Source organism: Balaenoptera musculus, chromosome 4 (assembly GCF_009873245.2).
Source record: "Balaenoptera musculus isolate JJ_BM4_2016_0621 chromosome 4, mBalMus1.pri.v3, whole genome shotgun sequence".
Classification (NCBI taxonomy): Eukaryota; Metazoa; Chordata; class Mammalia; order Artiodactyla; family Balaenopteridae; genus Balaenoptera; species Balaenoptera musculus.
The window spans coordinates 63193187-63211503 of NC_045788.1; the positions used below are offsets into that span (position 1 = coordinate 63193187).

Genomic DNA, 18317 nt, shown 5'->3' on the forward strand with positions numbered 1-18317 from the left:
AATTTAAGATCAGTCTCTTCCTTGCTTATGAATTATCTTAACCACTGGTAAATACTGTCATTTTTGTACTTGTCGGTTTTTTCCATAATAACTTTCGAGGCTGTCTGCTTAAACTGATCATGTTTGATTTACTATATAAAAACACACCTTAAGTTTGATTCTTGTATCCACCTATTATCTTGCAATAGAAGGACAGCTGCTTTCATTTTTTTCCAACAGGTTTTTCTTCTGTGATTCTCAGCAGATGTTTAATGCAATTTGGGTTATACAGAGAAAAATATCTACAGGGAAAATTGTATTTTCATGTAATCATACTGAATTTAATAGTACTAAGATTAACCTATCTTTATTTATTTTTTTTAGAAAACTGATTTGTAAAACCTATTCTGGTTCCAACAAATCTAAATCTTTGCTTTCTAATACTCGTTTTGCAGCCCTGTGCAACTGCTCTTTTGCAGCTCACCTCATATTTTAAAGAGACTTCATACCTAAAATGTCCGTGAAGGTTTCATTCTACTTAAGCCAAAAGATTAAGTCAAAAGTTTGAAAAAACCACTCACAAAAAAGCAAAATCTTTGAACTGCTATCCCCCCTGCCCTGTTTGAAAATAAAGAAGGAAAGAGAAAAAGAGGGAAAGAAATAAAAGTAAATTATTAATGATATCTTATTATGATTTTAATTTTAATTAATTCATTCAAAAATATTTAATGAGCAGCTATTTCCAGGCATTCAAGATGCAACAGTGGAAATAAAAAATAAGACACAGATCTCATGGAACTTCAAATTTTTTAAAATTCAAAAAACCAGCCCCCAAAATAGAGTTAGCTATTTTTGTGGAACCTATGACCATTTAGATCCATCACAAATGAGGGGAGACATATAAAACCCTGAATTCCCAGATCCTGTATGCTACTTTATTATGCCTTACCATAAATGACCTGCTAACTTTTTTTTTTTTTGAGTGAGGCATTTACTTCTAGTACAAGCTTAAGGTGAATAAACGGAGAGAGAATCAATATTTATAAGTTTTTTCTATGTGTCATGCATGTTAATACACTGTTATATAAACTACATAGTAACATTAATTATTTAGTATTAGAATACAATTTGACAGGTGAAATTTAGGCTCTAAGATGAAACACTAGTAAGCAACATGGTTGGGGTTTAAATTCAGTTGATTTTGATTCCAAAGTCCATGTTCTTTCCACCCCTTGATGAGTTCTGTTCAAAGCTCCAGTAAATCATGGTGTATATTCTATTCTAAAATTCTAAGATCAAGAGCTTCTACAAAATTGCCTTTCAGAAAAAAAATATTCTATTAAAACTACACTTTAATTCTAATAATTACTTCTAATTTAACTTTCAGTCTTATATCAAGTAGCCACTTTCAGAAGAGCTCCACTTGGATATCTCACATGACATCAAACTCAACATACCAAAATGTGATTTCCTTCTTAAAAGCTACTCTCTCCCCAAGATTCTCTTTTTACCATGGCATCACTCTCACCTCACAATTCAATCTACTTACCTATCACCAAGTTGTCCACTCTATTATGCCTTACCATAGATGACTTGCTAACTTAACTTCTCCAAGACAAGGGCTTTACCTCACCATTATGGTGATCACTAATGGGCTATTTCATTATGTATGTAAATTATAGAACAAAAAGATACATTTAAAAAATGCTAATTCCAACTGTCAGAGAAGTTTTTTGTTTTTCTTTTTTCTTTTTTTTTAAAAAGGTCCCTTAGGCAATTGGCAGTTCTCATTTAGTTTGGCCTTAATGAGTATTTACCCAGGGCCCAGAAGCAGAATCCATATGGCCTTCAATTTCCTCAACTTAAATACAAGAAAGTGCAACAGTAACCAAAACATTTTTCAAACATATTTAAAAGCATATTTTTTTCACCACCAAATTTTTCTACCAAGTACACTCTATGCTTTCAAAACTACCTGCCTTATATCAGATGTTGATTTATAGGCAGAACTCAAGTTCTTATTTTTAAAAATGTTTGCTGGACATACGAGAATCATATTTTCTTAGGAAATGGTTTAAAACATTATCTATAGTTGGCCTAGTGTTTAACTGGAGAAGAATTTAGACTGATATGGAAACATGTTCCTCCAATTATATGAAAATAGAGGCTTATTTTTTTCTCATGAACATGTATTCTGAAATACTATATAAACTTATAAGAGTGTCACATATTCAGCATATGTACATTCTATATTTACGAAAGGATTTTAGATGGCTAAATACAACAGAAGCAAAATAAGATCTCTATCATAAAGCTAAAAATAGGGTACTCTTTAATGGAGAAAATAATTATTCCAGAAAACTAGACGAAGGATGGTTGCTCTGAGACCTAATTTTAGTTTTGAGCTTCCAAACAGCTATCATCATTGGATAAGAGACATACTAGTTTATCCAGTTTATCAAGAGAAGGACTTTCCCCTCTCACTCACAGACAGCCTTAAAGGTAAGAGATACTAAACGTAACAGAGTGTTTTCAACAATATTTTGCAGAGGATGCTGACTTTCATGTGGCAGAGACTGCAAACTGGCAACCCATGAGCCAGGTTAACCTGCTGTCTTCTTTGACTCTCAGAGTGTCTCCAAAAATTTTTCAATGGTTGAAAATTTTAAATATTTAAAATAAGAACTCTGACTTCTGGTTGGAGCTAATAGCTACCCCTCGTACACTCCATAGAACACCCCCCCTTTGCCACCACTTATGTCATCTGCAGGAATCTAAGTGTGGACCCCTGTAAATATATGGTGGTCTATTAGAACAGTATTACTATAAAACTTGAGTGCATATTATGAAATCATCAATCTTTGAAGACCAATCTGCAGGAAGTTAGAGTGGTGAAGCATAGGGGCATGGAGGAGAGCTCAAAGGGCAGTGTCCCAGTCTCCCTCTCCCTCAGGACTATAAGGACTCCCCCCCAGAGTCTTTGGCCATAAGTTAAGAAATCATCAAAAAAATAATACATATTTTTTGAAGTAATATCCTGTTTTTAAACAAGAATCATACATGCAGGACTGATACTGAAGAAGTGCATGTTAGAGTATAATGGCTCATGTTCCTTCTGATTTGTTGGGCATCCACTCTACCCAGGTGAAAATATTTTGAAGATCACCTCTGTGTTCATGGAACCCCAACATACACAACAGATGAAAGTAGGGCTGCTCTGCTTGAACAAGGGGTAGGAAGGCCATCCTGCTTGCACCTCCTAAAGCAAAAACTTGTTCTTGATGAATGGGTGGGTCCCATGTCACCAGACCCATCACTGTACAAAGTCAGTGGACTCTAATGGCTCTGCCAAGAGATAGAGTACAATTATTGCCCAAGGAGCTCCCTGGAAAGTTCCTGAAGGGCAAACAATCTGTGCTGTTGATTGTAGAAAAATCCATAGATTTAGTAGTCTGGCATGCAGTTGGCAAAGCAAACAGTTGTTACTAAAGCGAAAGTGACAGAAGATGGAAGGCCATTCCACAGGATTCAGAAGTAAGGGAGGCAGGGTCTAAACTTTCCTCAGGAAAGAGCTTTGCATCTGCTAGAATACCTGATCAAGGAAGGAATGGACTCAAGGCCCAGAATTACATACTATAGGATGGATACTTCCAAACTGTTTTTTCAAAGCAGCAAACCCCTCTTCTAATCCAAATTCTAGACCAAACTCCAATATATAAAACAACAACGAATGCAGCTGTCTTCCAAATGAAAGGTTGGTAAGAAGACAGGATCCCACAGGTACATATGTCCACTCGATCTTCCCATAAATTTGGCATCTCCTCAGAATCCTAAGGCTCCGTGGAACACTCTGTTAAAAGCACTGCTGTGGGGAATAAAACATGTGACTCTGGCCTGGAAATTTTTAAGGCAGGTATTAACACCTTGACCATGATTGTTATAGGTGAACTAAAGCCACAAATCATTTTCAATATCAGAATTATTGTTTTGAAATCACTATCGAAATAGACACATATGGCAAACCATTAATACAAAAATCAATGAACCAAAGAGCTAATTCTTCCCTGGCAAACCTCTTAAGATGTATAAAGAATTACATTAGAACCAGCCACCTGTTCTCAGTCTTTTATAACCTTTACAACAAAATTCTTTTTTAACTTATCTACTTCATAAACCTAAATCCCTGTCTTTATTTCAAATAATGGAGCCACCAGTGCCTTTGTCATTTCAAATCTTTTGTGAAGAAAAAAATAAATAAAATCTAAATTTTTAAAAAATATTAAGCAACTAAAAAATTTAAAGAATATTAACCAACCAGCAATTTGTTTTTTATTCCTTAGAAAGGAGATTAAATCCTATATTTTAAAAAATCTGAGCTTAAAACCTAGTTTCTCGGGCTTCCCTGGTGGCGCAGCGGTTAAGAATACGCCTGCTAATGCAGGGGACACGGGTTCAAGCCCTGGTCCGGGAAGATCCCACATGTCGCGGAGCAACTAAGCCCGTGCACCACAACTACTGAAGCCCGCGCACCTAGAGCCCAAGAGAAGCCACCGCAACAAGAGAAGAGAGAACAAGAGAAGCCACCGCAGTGAGAGGCCGACGCACTGCAGTGAAGAGTAGCCCCCCGCTCACTGCAACTAGAGAAAGCCCGCACGCAGCAAGGAAGAACCAACGCAGCCATAAATAAATAAATAAATAAATAAAGTTTATTTTTAAAAAAAACACAAAAACCTAGTTTCTAAAGATCCTTGATTTCATCATCTTTAGCTACGACACAACTCGGGGAGTTTTAAAGAGCTTAGTTTACAAATTCAGTGTCCATGATTTGAAGACATCACTATCAGTCTGAAGAGAAGGGGAAAAAAAGAGTACAGCTGGATCCAGGAGAAAGGCCAGGTTATTTACACACCCACAAATTTTTTTCTGTTCTTCAATGGTTGTTGTTGTTAGTAGATTTTTCTTCCTTTACAAAGAATAAACACCAATCCACTTCAGGGGGGAAAAAGAGTAGCCTAAACTTTCAGCACTGGGAAATTCCATCCCAAGTTTTCAACTACTCACAAAAGCTTATGAGGGTTGACCCCCAGGACCGTGGAGACCATGGAGAAGCGTGTCTGTGGCACATTCCGAGGAAGCGTGAGCCACAGAGCCCATACATTCCAGCACACTGAGCAAGCACACACACGCCTCCCCACTTCCCCAGACTCCGCCAGCGAGGGGGCACCAGGCTGGAGACAGGCCCCACACACCAGGCACCTTCCAGTCCTGCCCAGCCATCCCTGCGGAAGTACAAAGGGGAAGGAGAATAAGAGAGAGGAACTGGCCAGTGCAGGGCCTCAAAGAAAGAAATATAAGACCGTTTGTGGGGCAGGCCAACCACATACTCTAAGGGTTTTTAAAAGTCAAAGAACAACTTGTGTGAGACTCCTGGTCCTGCTACCACCAATGGAATCACTTACTTTCTCCTACCCACCACCAGTGAGTACCAGTCTTTCCCACATGCTCTGGAATTACAGACCGTACAAGCTGCACGACAAAGTTCAGTCACCTATGCTTCTATGGCTATCTGTATCCTTTCTCCCTTCCTCCATCCCTCTTTCTCTCCTTCCTTCCTTTCCTCCTTTCTTCCTCCTTCCTTGCTTCCCTCCTCCTTCCCTTCCTTCTTAATAATTGAAGAGGTTAAACTCCAGTTTTTCAGTGTTAAACTCTTTCATCATCTACCTCCGACTCTCTCATGTAAAGATGCACAGACACTTTTACTCCAAAACCTTATCTACACAATGAAGAGACAAAACATCCATTTTTCAAATATGCATTGTTAAAATCACAAAGATCAAGAGGGACTAAAGTAAAATGTCTCCACATAACAAAAACTATATAGCCTGTCCTCACGTGAGCTTTTTTGAAATAGCCTCTATTTCATGAGTTGGTTTGAGGTTAACCTGTCCACAGAACCACCATTCAATGAAATATTTTTTTGCTTTATTTTCAAAGAGAAAGAGTAAAAGAGAAGATATAAATGTGGTAATAAAAATCTTTTCTGATAATATTCTTGACTGAGAAAAGCCATTATTTTTTCATCTCATAATAAAATTTTTTTCATAAAATTACATTCTTATCAAAAAAGCACCACCTCTATATCTACGAAGCAAAATTCTTGTATATCTCATTGCATTGGTAGTATAATTGTATCTCAAGTCCTGTTTACTAAAAAAAAAAAAAAAGTCATGAATGCATAATATGCTTAAGTAGTGTATCAAAAAGAAGATACAAACCTTTCTACTCCCTGTGCTTTCAGAATCTTTCATTGTCAAAAAAGTTTAAGGGCTTCCCTGGTGGCGCAGTGGTTAAGAATCTTCCTGCCAGTGCAGAGGACACGGGTTCGATCCCTGGTCCGGGAAGATCCCACATGCCACGGAGCAACTAAGCCCGTGTGCCACAACTACTGAGCCTGTTCTCTAGAGCCTTCGAGCCACAGCTACTGAAGCCCACGCGCCTAGAGCCCGTGCTCCACAACAAGAGAAGCCACCACAATGAGAAGCCCGCGCACAGCAACGAAGACCCAACGCGGCCATTAATTAATTAATTAACTAATTAATTAAAAGGTTTAAAATTTTCTAATGTTAGTAAGATGAACCACTCTATAGAAGATAATTTGCAAGAATCCCGTATTTCCGTCTCCAAATCATAGACACTTTTAAAAATATACAGATAAAAATGAAAGCATGCCACACTTTGTGCAACACTCTAGGTCCTACACAAAAAAGTCTGAGGTGCTTTTTTCCAGGATTTAAAAAAAGTATCTGGGCCAAAGGCATAAATACAGACCCTCCCTACCCCCCGCCCCACCCGACTGCATACATATGTTTTTTACACTTAACTTTCAACCACAATGATTTTTTTAAAATCTTTTATCTTTAAGTTATTACTAATGCCTCTACTATAGGTCTACTTCAAGAAAGTTTCTTCAAATTATGACTAACACTTTCAGTTTTCAGTTACACTAAATTAAAAATATACTAAACTTCAGTCCTTTATTTTCCTCAGCATTTCTGTTGTATACATGTAAACTTTAGCTCTAATTCTGAGTTAGGAAAAACATACAAAGTTACTCTATTACCTATGTACACATTATCACAACTTTCTACTTTATTGCTAGGGTGCTGTTATTGTATACAAATTAGATGGTAAGCAAGAGTAAGACGCCCACTGCTTCTTTGAAGCAGGTTTGGTCGGGTAGAAGAAGGAGTTGCTTTGGAGTCCAAAGCTTTACAGCCCTATCTGTGAAACGGATGAAATTCAGATCTCTCTCAGCTGTATACAAAAAAATATGGAGAAGGCCTAGTCCAATGCCTAGCACATTAACTACTCAGCAAGTATTAGTTACCTTTCTTCCTTTTCCCCATCTTCTGAGTCAGAATTCCACAGAACATGCAATACCCCACTCTGGGCTCTACTAAGTTAAAGAAATGAAATGCCCAGGGAGTTGGAAATAATCTTCTTTCACTTACCTTTTTCTTGATAATTCCTTCCTCCCTTCCACCACAACCATAAATATGATACTACACAAAAGTTAAAGGAAACGAGGATAAATGCAGAAAAAGTTCACAATTAAGGGGAAATGGACTGTTCTTCACATGCTTAGTTATTTAGTATATGCTTTTGAGTGACTATATCATTAATGAGGAACTCAGAGAACTTTAGGGATGCTATCCTATTAACATTCATTTCACTCCCACAGGAGAGGCCAAAGGCCATATTCTGTACAGAAAGTGAATCAGAGAGAGAGACACCAAATCTCAGGAAAGACTTGGCAGCTACCAGGAAAACACTTAAACCAAAACAGTCCTGCCCTCTAGCAATGGATTGGCTGAAACCTGGGACGAACCCACCCAAGTGATTCCTTGAGCTTGACTTTCCTTTACCATGTGGCACATGGTCTTGACCAGGGCTACCTGTGTAATCTGTGTGGCTAAGCTGTTGAAACATCTTTCTCGGCAATGTCCTATGTCATAACACGAGGAATGCAACCACTGAAAAAAGCAATGTAACAACAACATCAAGATCCAACCTGCTTGGTTAGGCATACCCCACTTCTGTCTATGGGCAAGCATAGTGATACTGCCAGTAATTTAAATATGACCTCTGTTTCTAATTTTTTTCCTAAAAACTATAACAAAGTACAGATCATTTGGATTGATTAAGAATAAGATCATTGCAAAGGGTGATTCACAAACAAATCTATATTTATATCTTTCCATCACTCTTGAATGGCAACCTTTGAACCTTACAACACTTTCAGATAACTTCTTTAATTAAACAAAGTAAATGTAGGTGAAGTACGCTGGACTGAGAATCAGAAGTTCTAACCCTAGCTTTACTATTTAATAGTAATGTGACCTTAGGTAAATTATTAAATTTCTCTGAGACTGAGTTTTCTCATCTAAAAAAAGGAATAATATTAAATGTCCTTTCTTCTTCACATAATTATTATTTAGAATAAATGAAATAATGTGTTGAAGAGGCTGAGATATTATCAGTACTATGTGAATATGAGATGCAGGCACAGAAACATACATTTATCTAGTATTATTTACATGTCAACACATGGAATCATGAAATTACCTTTCTGATCACATTTAAAACAAAAATTAAAAGTCCAAGCTTCCCCCATAAGGCAAATCCTCACATGTTGGTACACATTAATTGTATGATAATAAGAAAAACTGAAAATATCATTCTCATTGCAATCATCCCATACAGATTATCCTGGTCATTAGGTACAACATTTTCTTATGATATAGATAGATAGAAGAAAGTCTAAAACATGCATCAGAACTCTTAATTTTCATTTATTGGACTTACTGAAATACCTATTTTATGAAATATTCTTGATAATAAACAGAATGGGAAAATTCTAACTAAATCTTCACATTTTAAGAAATAAAGTATAGAACAGATAAATAAATAGGAAATCCAAGAATAAACAAAACATGTCTCCAAAATGTAAGCTTATTATTTAGTGAGAACCAGAGGCTTGGGGAAGAAACATATCTATTAAATGATGGACATCATTTTGGACTCGATTGCCTGCTATTAATGCAAAAGTATCCATTTTCTCTGGTCTACTTATTCAACACCTCAACATGCCATCAAACACTAAACCAAATTAAAGAAACAGTAATTGTATTCTCCCTCCTCTTTGGAAGCCAAAGTAACAAAATCTGAATTTTTCTGTAAAAGAAAATAATTTTTCTTCACTATTTTATGGAAAGACCAGACTAAAGTACATGATCAAAACAGGAAAAGAAAAACCTTAAAAATAATGCTCTGAGCACTCTGCAATTTTGCTGCCCAAAATAGAACCCATACAGTCCATGCCACCAAATGAAAATTACAAGTTTGTAAGCATGAAGTCAAATTATAAAGTAAAAGATTTTTAAAAATATTTTAATGGTGATAAATGAAAGGAAAGACTGTTATCTTTACTGGTAGGTGTTCGTTGTTTATTTGCTATTATGTTTTCTTCAGTGATAGTGTTTTGAATGACCACCCAAACTAATTTGAACTTTAATTTGAGTGTAAAAAGGACAAACCTTGACTACCAAATTACTTGGGCAAGTTTTGTTAAACAGAACTCTCCCATTCTTCAAATTAAGAAGTTAATCATAACTTTTGGAAATTATGCTTTTGACTAAAATTTTTAGAAAGCTGGTTTAAAAAATTGGTTTAGCCAAACCCCACCACTTTCTTCTTCAACACCAATAAGAACACTGAAGACATTTTGGTGGCATTTAAATATAATTTTTTTAAATATATTTTTGAAATTTATTATTCAACTTTTTTAACAGCCTCCAAAGAAACCAGCTCAATACTATGCTTCTTCTAATGAAATTGATTCTCTCAGAGTACTTTTGTTATGCAAAATAATACACTGTCTTCCACAGTATAGAATTTCTAAATGAAAATGCATATTCAAATCTTAAATCTTCTATAGAAAATCAAAGCCTACACAGAATCACTTGCCAATTCTCTTAGTGAGAGGAGACATCCAAGCAAAAGTGAAGGAGAATAAATTTCCCACAGAATGGTCCTTCCAGGAGCATGCTCACTGAAGAAGCCACTACAGGTGTCTGTGTCCTGGCTCCCACAAGGTTAATCACCTGCAAGAGTTATGCATCACTCAAGGCACATATTATTGCACTTGACTCCCTTTAATTACCACAAGGTTCAAACACCTAGCAATTTTCATTTGCCTTGTCAGGACTAAAATCCAGAACATTTGTTGTTTAATTTAAAGATATCCTCCTCTTCCCTCTTGATACCATCTGTCTGAAACTACTGTCTCCCATAAAACACACACGCACGTGCGCGCACACACACACACACCCATGTGCACACACCCTGCTGAACCACAGAGATGATACACTTAAGCCCAAATTATGTCCTCTAACAACTGACCAATTGCTCATCTATTTTTGAGGATTTCATGAGCAGACTTGGAAGAGTGATTCAGCAGGAGACAGCAAATATTTAGAAAGTTGAAAGTATCAAATACGTATAAATAGTTCTTATAGAAATCTGATTTTCATAACTTTTTGACTTTTAATAAATGTGCCCAAATTACTACCCTTTTATGCACATTTCAATGTTATTTACATTCCCCCCCATTTAAAAAACTGGAACAACCTCTGTAAAATAAAAAACATTTACTCAAAATAATAGTGAAATGTTGATTTTGATATGTATTAGTTCTAAATCTTCTAACGTCCTTTAAAATTTTTCTTCTTAAAGAAAATATATTGTACTTTAGATCATTATGTATAAAAGGTGTTCTACAAATATTATTAATCTTCTCTCATCTTCTCTATATAAATGATAATCTCAGGCTAACATAATAAAAAACAAACTCTGAGACCATCCCTTACTGGTCATCTTATACCCAGCCATAATTACAAAGAAACATTATTATTTAAAAAAACACAATTTGACAAATGTATTACATATCACCAAATCACCTTTTAGAATTAACGTTTATGTGTTTAGCCATCTAGTACTTCTATAAATCACTACAATATAATTTAAAATTGATATGAATTTGGCAAATTGGAAAATCAAGCCCCATATAACATCTATTTTGATTTGTAGATTTCAATGGCTTTTAATATTTAACCAAATAACGTAAAAAACATCAAATGGCCAGTCTTTTAAAAACACAAACTAGAATTTTAAACCTGACTTACCAAGTAATTTTTTTCTTTATTGCTTCTATTTTAATTCCAACACATCTCTTAAAGGTCATCAAAATGTGTAATTTTCTACGGCATTCCCTAGAACTGCATAAAAAAATTACTAGCCTTTTTTTAAAATGGGAAACTAAATGTCCAACTCAAAGACAAATCAAAACTAACCTTAGAGTAATATATATATGTGTGTGTATGTGTGTGTACATATATATATATATAAAATATCCACACATGGAATCTATACAATTAAATCCAGGCCTTAATTTCTAATTCAACAAATTCTTGAAATAGGGTACCATATGATTTTAACCTAATAAAGTCTTTTCTGTTGCTACAAAATTAAAAATTGATCCATCAAAAGCCTTTGTTGCAGGGAGGGCTTGAGGTTGGGTGGTTGGGTTTTTTTTTTTCTTTTTGGTATTTAATTCAACTATACACAATGTAGTACATACAAGCAAAACACAATTGAGATACTGTTTTCTTTAACATTCCTATAGGAGACCAAATTCATTTGCATTGGAGAGAACACAATTACTGATTTTTAACTCATGAAAGACAAATTCATAGCTTTTTCCTACACTACCTCATAGTATTCTCACCATCTTAGTGAAAGCATGTCTAGCACCACTTAGTTACTTCCTAGAAGTGGGCAGAAATTGCATTTTTCAAAGTTTTGTTTCTCACAGAATCATTCAACTTTAGTTACAAAGCATATTCAGGTTAGCGTATGTCTTAGCTCAAAACAATTTATGCAATGTGTGTGTGTGTGCATGTGTGTAGATACATATAGTATATAAATTTTTTTTAAACTAAACTCTCATCAACATCAAAAATGAAATTTCTATCAAGGAAGTTTCCACAACTTTTACAGCCCTTTGTCTGTTTTTTCTTCCTTAAGAAATCTTTGATTCATATATGCTACCAAGAAATGCGAATAGAGAAAAAAGAATCAAAGATTTTTATTCAACAGAGCCTGAAGCCAACTTAGAAAGTAAGAAAAATAGATGGTTTGTACATGGTTTACATTACAATAATTTGCATTTAATAAGAATGAAGCACATGTGGCAAAAGAAAAAAGAGTTTTCTACTTCTAAGTGACCCTGAGAAAATAATACTATCTAGTCTGTCTACAAAAACAGCACATATAAAATAATGCTAGAATGATATTTAACAAAAGATCCAATTGGTAAGCAAATGGCATGCCAATATTTTCATAACTTAAGATAAAAAACATCTCCTCCCAAGTATCATTAGGTTAAAAAAAAATCTATTTGGAATATAGATATTAAAACTGATTCTTGAGAACAGAAAGAAATCAGAACAATATAAAGAAAATGAGCACTCACTTGTGGAATGGTTTTTTAAGTAAGCAAGCAATGAGGATGAATTGTTTTCTTCACATTTTCACTTCTACTAACACAAAAACCACATATAGAACTGACTGAAGGCCAACAAATGTACTTTTAACTTGTTAATTTTCATGCAAGTGCAATAAAAGAACACCAAAATAGTCACCATATAACATAAAAGCTTTGGTTTCAAATGTCACAGTACCCTGTTTTTGAGAGTCCCCTCCGTGGTGGAGCCCTGTACATGAGAACACACAGCTGCCTCCTCCCAGGAGTCTGAGCTCAGTACACAACACCAGGCATCAGCTCTCTCTCCCTTAGCCTGCAGTACCAGTAACTAATTTCTGCATTTTAAACTAATAAAGGAAAGGAAGAAAGATCAAAGCTATCCAATCAGAAATGAAGCAGCCCTCTACAGCAGCAGCTTATGCATACATTTGGCATGTCAGACATCTTCAGAGTAGTGAATCATACACAGCGCATTTCAATCTACCTCCTAGGTATTTCATATTACCCACAGTGTTCAAAGAAATCATGTACCAATAGAGCTGTATAAGTCCTAGACTGCTCTTTATTTAATTAATACTAAAAATTTGGGACAAGCTTTTAATTCTGAACTCTTATATAAACACAGCAAAATCATCTAAATGACCCTCCAGCTAACAGCAAATAACCTCTGTATTTTGAAAGAAAAAAGTTAAAAAGTAATATATTTGTGAGAAGTTTCAAGAGATGTTAATAACTTTGGATAAACTAGTATTTCACTTACATTGCAACATTAAATAATATACTTTGCAACATGAAATGAGACACCAACTAACCAAAGATAAAATTCTACCGATTTTTACTAATTATAACCAAAAAAAAAACCTCAAAACAATTATACAGCCAACAGAATTAGATATTTATAGAAACATAACCCATCAAATATTTTGGGTGGTTCTTTCAAACCCTGTTCAATATATTCATCCAATATTCAAGTGTCATAAGATGAGTAATTTTAACTTACAGTAAATAGTTAATGTATCAAAAAGCTTCAACTTCGATTTTTCAAGCAAAAAAAATTTTTTTAAGAAAAGCATACAAACTTAAAATACTTAATTGAAAAATTAATCAGCTGCACATTACATCTCTTCCTAGAGAGAAGAACTAGCTTAATACTACACATGAAACTGCAAATCATAACTTTTACCTCTTATTTTTTAAGTTATTAAGTAGTTTTCTGATATGCCACTGGAATCATTGGCAAACAAAAGATAATCTGTTGCTTAGTTAAAACATATCTGGAAATGTGCACACATTTTTAAAAACCCTTTAAGCAAAACATCTATGTATTTAACAATTGGGATAGTTTGTTTTAAAATCTATTCAATCCTGGCAAAAATCAAGTAAATGGTTACACTATTGAGAATCACAAACTGTAAAGGTGGTAAGTCAAAGACTTCACTTAGAGTCTCCAATTCAGCTACTTAATGACTAATGGTGAAGAAATGTATGTGAATGGGATATAAACTAAGTTACGACACATAGAAAAAAAATCTAGAATGAGTAATAAAGGGCCCAAATTTAAAGTCCACAATAAACTTTAAACAAAGATGTTCTCCCTCATTCTCTCCTCACAGACATTCTCATATAAGCAAATCACTGTGGAGAAATCCAACCTCCACAAAACTTTTTAGTCCTTCATTAACAACAGTGCACTTAAATATAATTATAGATTTCACAGTGATATTTGTTTAGCCTCAAACATATCTTAAAAGCAGCAACAACAAGAAAACGCTCAGATGCAATATTCAGTAGTCTCAGTGACTAAAAAAGTCTGGCTTTTAACTGCCACCTAATCCAAACAACCTACTTGTTTAAAGCACTATGCAAAAATATCGACCCCTTGCTGAATTATTTTATTATTCAACACTAAGGTATCTAAAAAAGAAAACTAATTAATCGCAATAATCGCGAAGTTTAGTTAAGCAATTTAGCTGACACAGTAAATATTTACTCTTAACATCTCACAGGAAGTCTTGACAAGCATTTGTTGCCATTGTGCTGGGGGGCAGGGGTGGGAGTGGTGGGTGGGAGGCAAGTTTTCATAAACAAGTTAAACGGTCCCAGCGAATTTAACACAGCTAGTGTTCGCCACCCACCCCCAATAAGGCACCAGATATTTTCCAAGTACAGTAAACACCTTATATAATGAAAGTAAAAAATGTAGCTTTCTAAACTATTTTAACTCCACTACAAAAACAAACAAACGCCTTTTAAAAAACTATACAAGCACATTTTAAAAAACTGAGTGTATTTTTTTTTATTTAGACGTAAGACCAATCACACAAAAAAACTAAGCAAAATATATTTACCTGAGCTTTTTGGAGACTGAGTAATCAACTTCCATGATTTTCCCATGCAATTCCACTTTACCTTTAAAACAGAAATTAAAGCACTCAGAACCTTCCTGCGATCAAACCGGCGGGGGGCTAGGAGGGGCACGCACAGAACTCCACGCTCCGGCTCCGCCTTCGGGCGCCCTCAAGGGGTCTCCTACCCCGCTCGAGCTGGGCAAACTTGGTTCCCAGTGGGGAAAAAAGGTGGGCGCCCCAAGTCGCCTCGTTCCCCGGGACGAGGTGGCAAGGGTGCGAGCCCGGATCCCGACCCCAGGTATAGTTGTGGGTGGCATTACCGGAAAAACAAATTTAATAAAGAGCGGCGCCAATTTGAAAGGATGAGCTCATTTGAAACTCAAGCTGCAGGGCTGGCGCGGCCCCGCTCCTCTCCGGGCCCCCACCTCTCCATTGCGCTAATCCGGGCTCCGAAGGCTCCGCTGCGCTCCCCTCCCTGCCCTCTCCTCCCGGTGGCCCTGGTGAGACACGCCGAAGCCCCCCAGGGGCCGCTTCCGCGAGAGCCGGGTCCCCGCCTGCTTCTGGTCACCTTGGCCTCGCCGCCGCCCCGCCCCCACCCCGCGCGCCGGTGGGGAAGGGGCTCCGGCCGGGCCGAGGTTCGGGGGGCGCAGGCTCGTGGCCTGGGGGCGAGCGCGGCTCCGAGCGGTGCGTGTGCGGGAGGGAGAGTTGGTGAGTGCGCGCGCGCGCGAGTCTGTGTGTGTGTCGCTCTCCGTCTCCCGTCTGGGCTCCAGCGCTCTCGCGGGCCCCCCGGTCGCCTCTTTCTCGGTTCTCAGTCCGGGCCCCCACCGAGTTGAGACAGGGCACCTCGTAAAAAGATGCTTCTGGCCGAGCGGGAGGCGGGGGGACAGGCGGCGGAAAGCCCCCAGCCCCGAGTTCTTCTCAATAAAATCGGACAAAAAATTCAGAGAAAAATAGGAGCGCTTGAGAGACAAGCGAGAAGGGACTGAGGTTCGGGAGAGGACCGAGAGAGATGTGCCGTCGTGCAAAGGCGGGGTGGGGGGAGCCCCGAAACCTCGGAGGGGATCGTCAGGGTGGCGCCGAGGGGGTGCCAAAAGTGGGGGACCGCGGGGCGACCTGGGGAGGGGGCTCGAAAGGAGAGTGCGGCTCAGGGGACGCCAGAGGGCGAGAGGTCCTGGGCACGAGGCACGGGAAGGGGTAAGGTCCGGTCAAGGGAGAAGGACATGCAGGGTTTGGGGGGGGGTCCCTGACAAAAGGGGTGACGGGAAGGTCAGGGAAGAAGGGGAGACGGGGGCTCTCTAAGGATGGGGGTGGGGAACTCTGGAAAGCAACTCGGGGAGCCGGAGGAACAAGGGGTGCCCCGGGAGAGCGAGAGAGCCTCGGGAACCCTAGGGGAGGCTCGGGGGTCGCCCCAGGGCTGCGGCTGGGAGGGCAAGGGGTGAGTCCGGAGCCGTGGGGGGAGGGGAGCGGGCCGTCCCAAGAGCGGGCCGGCGGTGAGAGTTGAAGGTCTGGTGCGTGGAAGTGAACGTGCGGGCGCTAAAGACCCCGCCGGGCGCCGCCCGCAGGGCTCGGCCTCCCTCCGGGCGCCGTCCCGGCCTGAGCTGGGCGAGGCGGGGGGAGGGGGACAGCGCCGACTGCTCACCCGAGAGGGTCTCGATGGCGCGGATGGCCCAGTTCTGGTCGGGGTAGTCCACGAAGGCGTAGCCGGACTTGAGCAGGACCTGTCCCGCCAGGGGCAGCTTCCTGTCCCCGAAGAGCTGCCGGAGGTCGTCGGCAGTGACGGCGGGGCTCAGGTTCCCGATGTAAAGCTTGTTCATCATCCGTCTCTTCCCCGAGAGCCCGCGGCTCCCCCGGCCCGGTACCCGGCGCTCCTCGCCTCCTCCGCTGCCCTCGTCTCCCCTCCTCCTCCTCCGCCCCCCCTCCCCGCCCTCCGCCCGCCCGCCACCCACCCCCACCCTCAGCCTGGCTCCCCCCACCGCGGCCGGCCCGGCCCGCCCGGGGGCAGAGGCGGAGGCGGGGACTCGGCGCGGCTGCCTCCTCGGGGCAGAGTCCCGGGCCGGGCGGCGGCGCGCGGACAAAGCGCTCTCTCTGCCTCCCTCTCTCCCTCTCAAGGCGGTGGCGGGAGGAGGAGCAGCGGCGGGCGGCGGCAGCGCACCCCGCGTGTGTCTGTGTGAGAGTTTGTACGGGCGTGTGCGCAGCCGAGAGTGAGCGAGCGAGCGCCCCCTCCCCGCCCCGCGCCGCTGCGCCCCTCGCCTCGCGCCCCCCGCGCTCCGAGCGCTCCGCGCGGCTACCGGGACTTCTGCCCCGCGCCGGGCGGGCGGAAGCGGGTCGCGGCCTGGGGCTGGGGCTCCCGGGAGCCAGAACCCCGGGCAGGCGCGGCGCGGAGGCCGGGCGAGCGGCGGGGAGGGGAAGGCGCGCCCCGGGCGCGGGTGGGAATGCGCGAGGGGGAGCGGCTGGGAGCCGCAGGCGTAGGAGGGCGAGGGGCTGTGGGAGAGCGTGGAAAGGGGTGTGCGCAAGGTGGACCGGATGTGAGGGCGCGGCTGCAGGGCCGGCGGGAAGGTGTGTCTCGGAGGTGAGAAGCGAGGGCAGGCTGGGAGACCACAACTTTTCGCGGCGAGTTGGCCGAGTCTGGCTCCCTGCGCGTTCCCGGGCGGAGCGCTCGCTCGGAGACCCGCTCCCCGCCCCACTCTCCCGGGTAACCGGGCGGCGCGTGTGGTCGAGGGAGCGCGGACGGGGGTCGGGACGCTTGGGGCCCAGGACCGGCCGGGCCCTCACGGACCTTGCACCCTGGGGAAGTTGCTCCGGCCCTGGGCCTCAGTTTCCCGGCCCGCGAGGGGAGAAGGAAGGCCAGAGCGGAGCAACGTCCCCTCCGCCCGCACCCCGTGCGCCCGGAACCTCGCGGCCGGCGGCAGCCTGACGTTGGCAGCTGCTCTCTATTCTGGGAAGTGCCTAGGGCTTCCCGAGCCACCGCTGCGAAGCCAGGTGGCGGGTGGGGAGGCGAGCGAGGAGGGGGCAAGGACTGCGGCCGGGAGGACCAACGCTTGCTGCTAGGCTTCGAGGCCGGGTTCAGTACCCCCGCCGGGGTGGTGGGAGGCGAGGGTGACTGGAAGTGGAGGCGCTCAGGCGGTGTAGGAGTTCCCCGAGCATTGGGAAGGGCCCGGAGAGGAAAGAGGTCCTTCCAAGCGGAGGAAACAACGTGACCGACGGAAGAGGCAGGGTTGGGATGAGAGCAGCCCGAGCCGAGGGGCTAGGGAAGGAGCCAGACAGGCTGGAGACCGGTTGCGAGTTCCGGGGCTCGGCTGGAAGTCTGGTGGTTAGAGCCTGGTCCCAGCCAGGAAATGAAGTTCTACACGAAGGAAAAAAATGGGCAGGATTCAGAGGCGAAGGGG

General features: G+C 41.4%; 1 protein-coding gene across 2 annotated transcripts in view; it reads right to left on the reverse strand.

Moving 5' to 3' along the window:
* IGF2BP2 (insulin like growth factor 2 mRNA binding protein 2) overlaps window positions 1–16834 on the reverse strand; it is a 165889-nt gene extending 149055 nt beyond the window's left edge. Inside the window, exons 1-2 of one of the 2 annotated variants that reach the window (XM_036851482.1) lie at window positions 16571–16834; window positions 14932–14992 (exon numbers count right to left, since the gene is read on the reverse strand). In XM_036851482.1, the coding sequence (XP_036707377.1) occupies window positions 14932–14992; window positions 16571–16748 (239 nt within the window). In that variant the 5' untranslated portion in view covers window positions 16749–16834. The remainder of the gene's footprint in view (window positions 1–14931; window positions 14993–16570) is intronic. The other variant, XM_036851483.1, reaches the window with a different exon arrangement.
* Between the last annotated feature and the right edge of the window lie 1483 nt (window positions 16835–18317).